Raw genomic sequence first — 12,895 nt, 5'->3', positions numbered from 1 at the left:
GATGCTATTAAATCTCACCTGAAAATAATGATGGTATAGGAGTGCCCTCCATCCTGACGAGCGTGTGCTTCCAAATTGAATTCAAAATAAAGGCTACTGCAGCTATTTCAATCCATCCTTTTTATATATAGTTTTCTGTATTGCTATGAGCAATTTTGCAAAGGCAATAGGTAACATTTTGTTAATAAGAAAGTAACACCATAACCTTATATCTTCTGGGGCAGGTGCCATTCTGGATGCGGGTGGCGCTGTGGTCTAAACCACTGAGCCTCTTGGACTTGCTAATCAAAAGGTCAGCAATTCAAATCCCAGTGACAGGGTGAGCTCCTGTTGCTCCGTCCCAGCTCCTGCTAACCTGGCAGTTCAAAAGTATGCCAATGCAAGTAGATAAATAGGTACTGCTGTGGCAGGAAGGTAAATGGTGTTTCTGTGCACTCTGGCTTACCGTTGCGCCAGAAACGGTAAAGTCGTGCTGGCCACATGACCAGGAAAGGTGTCTGTGGACAAATGCTGGCTCCCTCGGCCTGAAAGCGAGATGAGCACTGCAACCCCATAGTCGCCTTTGACTGGACTTAAGCACCCAGGGGTTATTTACCTTTACTTTTTTACCTATTCTGGAACATGCCATGCTTAAAGTGGCCTGCTACATGTTGCCGAAAAAGAGGACAAAAGAGGGCATAATTTGCATATATTACTATTATTATTAATTTGTATAGCCTAATTTATATGTTGAGATGCAGATTTAGAAATAATTACTGTCGTTTAAACAGAAATACAACTGATTATATATCAGAGTGCAAAACAAGACTGTGCGCCCAGGTGACCTGGGTGCTGGCCTGTTCAGTCTACTGTTAGGTGCTGTTGACGGGCAACTTCAAGTCACCTGCCCTCCCTTCTTAAGATTCATTGGGTGGTGTCCAGTGCTAGCTCTACCCAGAGTAAACCCATTGGAGATAATGAACACCATAAAGTTAGGTTCATTCATTTCAATAGGTCCACTCTTGAGTAGAACTTAGCTGGACACACAACCCTAATTTTTTTTAACCACAAGTGGTTCGCAAACTTTCCCCACTAAGGACCACGTGAAAATGGTTGAAGACCCCGTAGGACCACTTCACGATTTATGGGCACAGCAGGCAAGGGCAGTGTTCCCCATTTCCTTGGGGCAACAAGGGAGGCTGCCTACTCCCATAACAGCCTCTTAATTACCCCGTGTGGGTCGGAGAGATGGTATTGTCAGCCATCTTCCAATGCGCCCCTAGTGGCCCCCCTCTACTGCAGTATGATTTGAATTCTGTAGAATTCATATTGTAAATGTTCTTCACAGACATGCTGGGGGTCACCTGAATGAAGTTTGTGAACCTCTGCTTGGAAACCCCTGGAACAAACAGCTCTTCAAACAGAAAACACCTTCAAACAGAGGCCTTCATATGCACTTGGTTTTTGTTTTTTATAATTTTTATTGGTTTTTTAAAATAATGTTATACATATAAAACATAACTATTTCAAACATTAAAATACAAGGTTCTTTTAACCTTCGGACCTCCTTCCTTCCCTCCCTCCATGGGTTCCATGTTTAAGTTAAAAATTGCTGCATCTTTTACCATTATCCATCTATTTTATAACCATAATTACCATAAGTAAATCCACATTACAAGTATCATTACATCCCTGCCAAAGGTTTTAACTGTTTACAGTGGTCTTTTAAATAAATTACAAATTTACTCCAGTCTTTAAAAAATACATGATCTTCCTGGTTTCGGATCTTCCCCTTCATCGCCATCTCCGCATACTCCCACCAGTTTCATCTGCCATTCTTCTTTTGTTGGTATTTCTCCTTCTTTCCATCTCTGGGCTAGTAGCATTCTCGCTGCTGCTGCTGCTGTTGTTGCATACATAAAAAGTCTTTTATCTTCTCTTGGTAACTCTTCACCTATTATACCTAGTAAGAAGGCTTCTGGTTTTTTGACAAATGTATTTTTAAACATTTTCTTTAGTTCATTATATATCATTTCCCAGAAAGCCTTTACCAATGTACATGTCCACCACATATGGCAAAAAGTACCCTCCTTCTCTTTACATTTCCAACACAATTTTGAACTTGTTTTGTACATTTACTCAGTGAAAGATAACAATCATATGCACTTTGAACACATGATGGGGTTCATCTTATCCCATATTGGGCTGTGTGTATAATAAATGGAAAGTACTGGAGGTGAAATCTATATACAGTGGGTTGCGAACGTGATCTGTGCAGGAGGCACGTTTGCAACCCGCAGCGTTCGCAACCCACAGCGCTGCGTCTGTGCATGCGCAGATTGTGATTCGGCGTTTCTGTGCATGCACGACCGCCAAAACCTGGAAGTAACCTGTTCTGGTACTTCCAGGTTTCAGTGCATCCGTAACCTGAAAAAACGCAACCTGAAGCGTCTGTAACCCGAGGTATGACTGTAGAAAGAATGAGCCCCGCCCAGATTCTTCCACTACTCCAATGCAGGGGGTCAATCTCACCACTAGTTCCTCTTGTGAATAAAATTAGCCTGCTACATTGCTGTCACGGTCTGTTTTTTAATAGCTGGGGATCTGTTCACCTAGCAGCTCCCCTGAGTGAAACCCCTCCCGTTCATTAGGAATGGTATGATCCATGCAAATCACTCCTCCAGCTGCAGTGAGAAAGGGAGTCATTCTCCTTCTGACTGAACAGAGAGAGGAAAGCAGCAAAGAGGCAAGTCTGTGGTTGACAGATTGGGTGAGAACAGATCCACCAATGGTCCTCCGAATCCCTCTGCGTAGAAGTGCCAGCTTCACCCCAGACCACCAGTCTGGGGTGGAGGCACCCACTCCTTCGCCACTCAAAGTGGAAGCCAATGTGGTGGTCCTTGGAGCAGACAGCGTGGGAAAATCAGGTGAGTTCTGTCATTGGGAGAAAGTTAATGAAAGGTGAGCCAAATGATGGAAACCTGGAAACTTGATGCTGCGAAACACCCCCTCAAAGACAGAAACCCTATATTTTGGGGACTTCTCAACTTGATCTGCATGCAAAACTTAAATTTAACATGTGGAGAGTTCTCTTTTGCCTTTCAGAAAAGGTAGCTAGGGTGGAACACAACTCAGCAATGTTTTGTGAGTTCGATATTTACACTACACGAGAAAAGTTGCATGATCCACTACGACCCAGTTGTATGAGCCAATTGCTAACCTCTCATCAGATTTGCTAAATGATATCAAGTATAGAGGGAAGATTGCAATATTTCACAGCTCACTCAAATGTCTTCTTTTTAAAATTATTTTTTGTTTCTTAACTCTTTCACAGTGTATATTTCCAGTGGACTTCTGTGCATGTTTGCTCAGAAGTAGATCCGGCTGATTTCAATGGGACTTACTCTCAAGTAGACATACAAATGATTGCAGCCTTACTTTAAAGAAACTCTAATCCGAAGCATAATGATTGCATCCATACATGAAATATATTCTATAATTTGTCAATAGCTGCATCTTTTTTTTATTGTGAGTTTTTGCATACTAACTTGGATGTTAATTGAGGCATTGCTAGCAAATGGCCCGTAGGCAAACAAAGTGACCATCTTGTCGTAGCTAAGCAGGCTTGAGTCTGGTTAATGCCTGTGTGGGAACTATATTTATGTCACCTTGGGTTCTATGGTGGAAGAAAGGTGGAGCAGAAATGCAAGAAATAAAGAAAAAATAACAGCCCAGCCATATGCTCCCCAAGTGTTATGGAACTCAGTATGAAGGAAATTCCACAAAAATTCAATTGAACTTAGAAATAAGGCTGCTATCCTGAATACAATTATTAGGGAGCAAGCTCCACAGAATGCAGTGAGCTGGTGTGCATGTAACTCTAAACCAAACCATGGTTTAGTGCAAATGCACAAGTGTGAAGGTTCCCAGAAAGAAGATCGTGTGTGCTCCTTGCCCAGTTCTCCTCCTGCTGCATTTATGTGAGTGACGCCATAATTTGGCTTACTGTATCATTTGAGCCCCGATTCTTGATTTGTCTCCTCCAAACAAACCGTCAGCTGCAAACGAATGAACAAACCTTAGCTATAAATGGTTTGTCTAGAGTGAGACAAACCACAAGCTCGGGTTCAAATGGAAAGCTAAACCAAACCATGGCTTAGGCCCAGGTCATATGCTGGCAACAATAACAAGAGGAGTTCAGCAGGTTGCAATTCTCCTCATGTGTTCTTGCTAAGCCATGGTTTGGCACAGCATTACATTCAAACCAGCTCAGTGGAAGTAAACATGATTGGGATTGTGCTATAATTATAGATGTTTATAGGGGCAGCGACCTACAACTGTGCAAACATCTTTAATTGGAAACGGCCATTAGCACATGGTTATAAACCATGTGCAAAATTATGCTTTTGGCTCTGTAAAACTTAAGATTTTCTCCTCAGGGGAAAAAAAATAGCTGTCAGATCAGCTACAAATCCAGCAAACTTAATTTTGATAACTTTCATATTTGCAGGTTTGAGTTTGTGTCTGGGGTGGTGTGGTTTTGTTTTGTTTTTCTGAGAATAGAACAAAGGTCCACCCCCCCAATCTCAATATCTGTCCTACATAACAGTTACAACTCCCACTCTTTTTCACAGCTTTGACAGTGCGCTTTCTCACTAGAAGGTTCATCGGGGAATATGGAGACATGGGTGAGTGTCATAATTGCATCATTGCACGGACAGATTTGTGCCTGTTAATTTCATGTCACCCTTGGGGAGGCTGGATGGTTGAAAAACAAGAAAAAATCCCAATTGCAAAAATGGATACTGTGCAAAGGGCTGGGTCGTTTCCTTCTGCCGTGAAATGTGGAGCAGGAAGGGATGGGTAGATCAGAATACCATCCAGTGAGGGGATTCTAGGAAAAACCAGTGCCAGCATATGGGTTTCTCAGGCAGCTGCCAGAGTCTGTCTCTGCGCTGATGCCTTCTTCTCCAAACCTGAAACCAGCCCTGGGACCTCCGTGCTGTAGTGCATCTGCTTTGCATGCAGAAAGTGCCAGATTCAATCTCCTGACATCTCTAGGTAGGGCTTTTTTCAGACGTGGGCTGGTCCACCGTCCCTCAGACCATGTGGTGGGCCAGACTATATTTTTTTTTGGGGGGGGGATGAACAAATTCCTATGCCCCACAAATAACCCATAGATGCATTTTAAATAAGAGCACACATTCTGCTCATGTAAAAACACACTGATTTCTGGACCGTCCATGGGCCGGATTTAGAAGGCAATTGGACCGCATCCAGCCCACGGGCTTTAGGTTGCCTACCCATGCCCTAGTCTGCCAGTCAGTGTGGGCAGTACTGAGCTAGGTGGGCCAATAAGGGAACTTCCTATGACCTCTGCCATTTTAACATCACATGGTGGCCCAACATAGCACTACTCCTGGGCACTATGGAAAATTAAAATGGCAGCTCTAAGCTATCCGGCACCATCAACGGGGCCAGATAAGCCCATCCAGATCCACCAGGACCTGGAGGCTGCTTTCCCTGGGGTCTTCTCAGTCCTCCAGCTGGTCCAGATTCTTAGCCTGCTGCTCAGCTGCCACAAGGAGGCCACTTATAACTAACACTGCATAGTAGCTGCCTCCACACAGTGCACCATTTTGTGTGTACAATCAAACCTTGGTTGTTGAATGTAATCCGTTCCGGAAGCCCATTCAGCTTCCGAAATGTTCAACAACCAAGGCACGGCTTCCAATTGGCTGCAAGAGCTTCCTGCACTCAAGCGGAAGCCGTGTCAGATGTTCGGCTTCCGAAAAACGTTAGAAAAGCGGAACATTTACTTCCGGGTTTTTGTCGTTTGGGAGCTGAAACGTTCCAAAATGGAGGTGTTTGGGAACTGAGGTTTGGCTGTACAGTGGTACCTCAGGTTACATATGCTTCAGGTTACATACACTTCAGGTTACAGACTCCGCTAACCCAGAAATAGTGCTTCAGGTTAAGAACATTGCTTCAGGATGAGAACAGAAATTGTGCTCCGGCGGCACAGCGGCAGCAGGAGGCCCCATTAGCTAAAGTGGTGCTTCAGATTAAGAACAGTTTCCGGGTAAGAACGGACCTCCGGAACAAATTAAGTACTTAACCCGAGGTACCACTGTATAAAGTTGCCACTAAGGAGGAAGGAGAAATCTTGATTCATAGAATTGTTGAGTTAAAAGGTACCCTGAGGATTATCTCGCCCAACCGCCTGCAGTGCAGGAATATGCCGCTGTCCCATACAGGGATCGAAACTGTATAAAACTTTTCAGTTCTCATTTCTTGCTTTACGAGGCTGCAAGTTGCTAACACCTGGAGAGGAATGCCAGGTTCAAAAGGGAGTGGCAGAGGAGCAGACACAGAGAGGGGAAGCGAGAGAACAGAACTATTGGGAGTGGCTTTTTGGCAAACCTGAACTGTATGCTTTTTCCCCACCCAGAGTCTATCTACACCCACACTTTGGCAGCGGAAGGTAGAGAGATCCTCTTCCACATCTGGGATTTCCCTTGCTCGCAGGTGAGGGGGTTACCTACACTATCACCGATCAGAAGGTTGGTGTTTCATATCCCTGCAATGGGGTGAGCTCCCGTTGCTCTGTCCCAGCTCCTGCCAACCTAGCAGTTTGAAAGCATGGCAGTGCAAGTAGATAAACAGGTACCACTGTGGCGGGAAGGTAAACGGTGTTTCCGTGTGGTCTGATTTCCATCACTGTGTTCCATTGTGCCAGAAGCAGTTTAGTCATGTTGGCCACTTGACCTGGAAAGCTGTCTGTGGACAAACGCCAGCTCCCTAAACCTGAAAGCGAGATGAGTGCTGCAAACCCATAGTCACCTTTGACTGGACTTAACCATCCACACTATCACCTTCATTCAACTTCCAGTACTTATACTCCGCCTTTGAACAGCTATGACAAAAGGTTGACAAGAGATTCATGGGCAGTGCCATGATTGTGGGGGGTGGGGATTATTTTTTAAATAAGAAAGTAAACTATTTAAAACAAATGCAAAACGAGCAACAGTTAAGAATATAAATATTCCCAGTTGATCTCAGTTAGTTCCCAAAGGTCTGGCAGATGATCAGTACCTTTAAATTACAAGCTTTGTGCCAAATTCATCTGTGTGTGTGTGTGTGTGTGTGTGTAAAACTCTACTTTCTAAGGCCACATCTGCCCTCTTATATCACTTTAAACAGCCATGCCTTTCCACAAAGAATTCTGGGAACTATCATTTGTTAAGGGTGCTGAGAGTTGTTCCCCTTCACAGAGCTATAATTCTCAGAGTGGTTTAACAATCAATCCCTCTTCCCAGGGAACTCTGGGAATTATTGCTCTACAAGGGGAATTGGGGTCTTCTCTTGATAAGAGTGTAGCAAGTTTAAAAGCCATTTGTGAGACTGTTGCATGGGATTAGTCTCTTGAGAAGTACCTGACTACCATAACTATGGGAATTCCGGCCAATGGCGTTTGTTTCTTGACTTGAGCTGATATGGGATCTCAACCAAGCTGATGATGTAGATGATATGATTCTATGGTGCTCCTCTGAAAGACCAGCCTTGTTCATGCTATTTTATTGCATCTCCTGGGTTCTCAACTTATTTGTCATCTGATTAGATTAAATTTTAGTCACATGAGCTTCAGTCAATAAACTGAATAAATCTGCATATGTGAAAAACGATAATTGTGATGAAGAAATTATTATTATTATTTATTTCAGATTGGGGTGGGGGGGCTCAATATGTTGCTGCACTACAACTCCCATCATTCCTGACCATTGGCCATGCTGCTTGAGGCTGAGTCCAACAGCATTGCAGAACTTCAGGTTCTCCAATCCCTGTACAGTGGTACCTCTAGATATGAATGGGATCCTTTCCGGAGCCCCGTTCGCATCTAGAGGCAAACGTAACTAGCGATGGCATGTTTGTGCATGCATGCACGTGTCACTTTTCACTGCACATGCGCGTGACGTCATTTTGAGCGTCTGTGCATGTGCAAGCGGCGAAACCGGGAAGTAACACGCTCCGTTACTTCCGGGTTGCCGAGGAGCGCAACTTGAACATGCTCAACTCAAAGCATATTTAACTCGAGGTTTGACTGTATTGCAGGCACCAACTCAGAAGATACATCTTTCCTTCTCTCTCCCCGCCAAGGGAATGCTTTATATTTGCAGGCCAACTGTTTAATAAGGGCATTGTTTTTATCAATAAAAAAAAGCAACCAATCAATAGACTAAACATGGGAACCCTTACATTTTTCTTCCTTTTCAGGAGCGGACAGATGAGAGCTCCTCTGAGGACAAGCGCATCCAGTGGGCCGATGGCTTTGTCTTGGTCTACAGCATCTGTGACCGAGCCAGCTTTAACAGTGTGCAACCCAAAATCCAGTTCATCAAGGCAGCCAAGGAAGGACCAGCCCAGGAGAAAGTGCCCATTGTCATTGTGGGCAACAAGCGAGACTTGCACCACCGGCGCACGGTCTCCAGCGAGGAGGGCAGGCTCCTGGCTCTCTCCTTAGACTGCGAGTTCTACGAGGTGTCAGCAGCAGAGGCCTACCACGGGGCCCTCGTGGTCTTCAACAGCCTGGCGGAACGCATCTGCGAGGCCAAACTGGCCGTGAAAAAAGGCACTGGGATTCGCAGCATTGTGAAGAGCGTGTCTGCTGTGTTTGCCCGGAAGAGAACAGACTCCATGTGAGACATGGTGGAAGCTGGTGCGCCAGGGCGAACAGGGCACTGCCCCACCAACCTCAGTCTGCTGTCAGCCAGCTCCCGCCTGCCTGCCTTCTTATGTATGACCCATCAGTACAGGCTCGGACTGTCAGTGGCTGTGGCGCCACCTACTGTTGGTCTCCTTGCCTTCTGCCCTACCAGTCCCAATGGGCACCCACCACCACTAGTGAGATGGACTGAGAATATGAGAAACTGAGAAACACCATGGCATCCAGCCTTCACTGCCTGGAGTAGGGTATCTCATTCTTCTAACCCTGCTCCAGAGGCAGGAGTCTGCAGGGCAATGCGACTCAATAGGCAATAAAGTGATTCCCTGTGGTGTTGAAATACAAGAGGTGCCAGGCTGCCCTTAAGGGGGGATGAACGTTCCTTCCCCCTACCTAAACCTTCACACAGTAGGAATTGGATCAAGGGCAGCTAGCTTCTTGCCCAAGACCCTTGATTTAAGCTGGAGGGGGGGGTCTGCATTTCAATCTCCTATACTGATGCACGAGAGCTGCTATAAAACCTTGGTTTTTGCACAGGGCCATATTTCTAGACCAACCTTTCTCAACCTTGGATTCCTAGGTGTTCTTGGACTACAACAACTGTCATTCCTAGCCAGCATGGCCAGTGTTCAGGGATGATGGGGGATGTAGTTCAAGAGCCCCTGAGAACCCAAGGTTGAAAAAAAGGCTGTTTTGGACCGATGGCTGAAAGAGACAACAGTTGCATCCACACCATATTTTTAATTCACATTTAAAGCGTGCCCTCGCCCTGCAAAGAATACTGGGAACTGTAGTTTGTTAGGGGTATTGGGAATTGTAGCTTTTTGAGAGGGGTAAACGACAGCTCCCATGATTATTTGGGTGGGGGCCATAAACATGCTTTAAATGTGTGGATGCGACCGTCCTACATCTTCATTTTACACCCCATGGCACAGATGGGAAATTCACTTGATGCATAGGATTGCAAATCTCATTGTCAGCTCTGGAATAGGAATAACACTGTACAGAGCTATCTTACACTGAGTCATCCACCTGGGCCAGTACATCCTAATTTGGCTTGCTGGCAACAACTCTTACAGAGGATTCCCCAGGTCTGCTACCCAAGAGCCTTTAACTGTAGAGGCCAGGGATTCAGGTGACTTCAGCACGGTCACCTCTAGTAGTCCTTCCTCTGCACAGGTGGCCCCCAACAGACTTATCAGCACTGCTGCAGGCCCTGGGGCAGGGGTTGGGTGTGCCCCGACATTTTAATTTCCAGTCGTGCCCCTGAGCAACGTTATGGGGCATTGTGGGAAATTAAAACCCAGCTGCGGTCTCCAGCACTGGTGGGGCTGCTTGGTGATGCTGGACCTGAACAGTAGAATCTGGGACTTTATTCATGCAAAGCATTCCCATCTCTTAAGCTCAGTGGAGGCTGAATGGGGCAAGCTTATATGGTATGATCTTAGCCTCTCCCTGTACACGTTGCTGTCGAGTCCTCGCTCCTCCCGCCTTGGTAACAGCAGCTTGGAAGAAGCATACTGTCAGCTGCGTGTTCTGAGCAAAGAGGCAGGAATCTTTGCCAAGTCTTCCTCCAGCCTCCGGTTCTGTCTTGCTTGCTTTCGACTTGACTGCTTTACTGCTGAGCTGCAGCGATGTGAGTAGGTGCCTGGAACTCCATGTCCTAATCAGCCACCCCTCCCTCCCGATCCGTTGGCTGGCAGCAGGCAGCTGCTGTTCTTAAGTGATGTACAGCACACGCCTGTGCAAAGGGAGACATGGCTTCCTTCCAGGGCTTTGTGTGGGTGTGGTAGGTCTTAAATAGCCCGATCCCAGAGAGGAGCTGGAGCTTGTCTTCTGCTGGAAAATTGTCCCCGGGGCCCCTAAGAAGCGATGGAAAGTGCAAGGAATTGGGAGCAGTCAACTCCTCTGGCAGAGAATGGAGGTTGCAAGGAGATGATCTGCCCTTTCACCCCAGATGCACACGTTGGGTTGGGCAGTGCTGTTCAGTGCAGAGGGAGACGCACTTGATATGCGCTGTTAAAAGCAATCCTTTGCATGCAAAGGAAACCAGTTCCCAGTTAGCAGCCTAGTGGAGAGAAGTTACAAGGTCTACCTGGAGTTGGTTTCTTTGGAATGAGCTTGCTGCATACATGGTGTTGAACTTCAACTCCCATCAGCTCCATGGCCGGTCATCAAGAATTGGAGCTTTTGTCCAGCAATACCTGTTGGGGGGGTGCAGGATTCTCCACTTCTGTTCTACTGTTGCAGCCTACAACTGAAAATGAGTCTTGGATCTGAACCCTTCACACTGCCGTTTCCACAAATCATAGCCACTTCCTGAATATATGTGTGTAATTTCAAGTCACTACCGTGTGCTGCTCTTTCTACGGTGAGCTGAGAAGGCTGAGTGTGTAAATAAGATGGATGTGGCTGTTTCTAGACCCATTTCTGTGCTGGTACTTTGCTTTTGTGCACAAGGGAGTAAAATAAAGACAAATGCACCTCTTGTTCAGGCAGTTTTGGGGTCATCTTTTGTTTTCAACAGGGTGAGGGAAAGGGAACATTCCTGGAGTCAGGTGACAAGGGGCAGGGCAGCTGTCATACGGCCCAGAAAATGGGCAGAGAACAAGATGTTTATTTGTTTACTTGGATTTCTGTTTTTGTCCACGCTAGAAGAAGGAATACGCTGTAGGGCAGGGATGGGGAACCTTCTAGGTGTCTCTATCTGGCCCTTGAGATTCTCCCCCTCCTAAGCCCACACTTGATCACACCCTTCTTGGATGTTTTTGTACTCTGGTACGTGCCTGGATGAGGGATGCGGGTGGCGCTGTGGGTTAAACCGCAGAGCCTAGGACTTGCCGATCAGAAGGTCGGCAGTTCGAATCCCTGCGACGGGGTGAGCTCCCGTTGCTCGGTCCCTGCTTCTGCCAACCTAACAGTTCGAAAGCATGTCAAAGTGCAAGTAGATAAATAGGTACCGCTCCGGTGGAAAGGTAAACGGCGTTTCCATGTGCTGCTTTGGTTCACCAGAAGCGGCTTAGTCATGCTGGCCACATGACCTGGAAAGCTGTCTGCGGACAAATGCCAGCTCCCTCGACCAGTAAAGCAAGATGAGCGCACAACCCCAGAGTTGGTCACGACTGGACCTAATGGTCAGGGGCCCATTTACCTTTACCTTTACATGCCTGGATGAAAGATAAGAGAGGGTTGTGTGTAGTAATCAGCCTCCTACGTAATGGTAAAATGGTAACACTGACATTTGGTGCTCCTCCCACTTTTGCCTCTGGCCCTGCCCCCCATTGGCATGAAGCCCCTGGAAGGTTGCATAAGAGCTAAGGTGGCCCCAGGCTGAAAAAAGGCTCCCTGCTGTAGAATTAAACTACACGAGGGAGGGGAGCAGGAGGGGCTCTTCATCAGCCTGACCCACCTCTGCCTCTTGGCTTCTGCCTCTGAGTCTGGACTGTTCTCTATCACGCAGTGGCGTAGCGTGGGGGGTGCCAGGGGTGCCGGCCGCACCGGGCGCAACATCTGGGGGGGGCGCGAGTCCAGAGGGAAGGGACAACTGACACTTTTGTTTGTATGTGCGCTACGGGGGGGGGGGGTCCGGAAAGGGCCAAACGGGGGAGAGAAAGAAAATGCAAGCCGCTGCGCTTCGTTGGCAACGGCCTGCGCTGTTATGACGTCGGTGACGTCGGGAGCCGAGTGTGACGCGGCCCATTGTGTGACGTCAGGGAGCTCCCCAGCTGCGCGCCCGTGGGGAGGCACCGCGCCCGCCCCCGCGCCTCCATCGCCTCGCGGACACCGGCGAGGGCGGTCGCACCTCCGGGCAGGAGCCTGGAAGACCTTCGGGCGGGCGGGTAGGCGGGCTGTGCCGCGCTGGGAGCTGCTGAGACCATCGCAGTAAGGAACAGGCGCGAAGAGTAGGCGGAGGAGGCAGGACCACCACCAGCAGCACCATGGAGAATAAATATCCTTCCTTCAGGGGCGCGGGAAGGGAGCCACTTCGCCCACTCCGTCGTGGAATCAGGGGGCGAGAAGCTCCCATGGAGAGATGAGGGAAGAGGTTCTCCTTGGGGTCCTCAGCAGACGCCCCCCCCCCCCAGCATAGGAACCAACTCCTAGGGTCTGAGGTTCCTTTGACACCCCCCCCCCCCCAAATCTTTGACGGAGCATTATTCAAATAGTGTGCACCTGCTGCTTCATGTGGTCAGC

The 12,895-nt window shown here is 47.5% G+C and overlaps 1 protein-coding gene across 1 annotated transcript; it reads left to right on the top strand.

Moving 5' to 3' along the window:
- The first annotated feature begins 2,678 nt into the window (after nucleotides 1-2,678).
- Nucleotides 2,679-11,199, top strand: LOC128401752 (ras-related and estrogen-regulated growth inhibitor-like protein). Its single transcript, XM_053365166.1, has 4 exons — nucleotides 2,679-2,906; nucleotides 4,614-4,667; nucleotides 6,431-6,507; nucleotides 8,254-11,199. Exons 1-4 carry the CDS (start codon nucleotides 2,768-2,770, stop codon nucleotides 8,677-8,679), a joined length of 696 nt encoding a protein of 231 aa, XP_053221141.1. The 5' UTR covers nucleotides 2,679-2,767; the 3' UTR covers nucleotides 8,680-11,199.
- Nucleotides 11,200-12,895: the final 1,696 nt, after the last annotated feature.

Source organism: Podarcis raffonei, chromosome 14, assembly GCF_027172205.1.
Source record: "Podarcis raffonei isolate rPodRaf1 chromosome 14, rPodRaf1.pri, whole genome shotgun sequence".
Lineage (NCBI taxonomy): Eukaryota > Metazoa > Chordata > Lepidosauria > Squamata > Lacertidae > Podarcis > Podarcis raffonei.
Note: the sequence above shows the minus strand (reverse complement) of the source record. Positions and strands in the feature narration are given on the sequence as shown.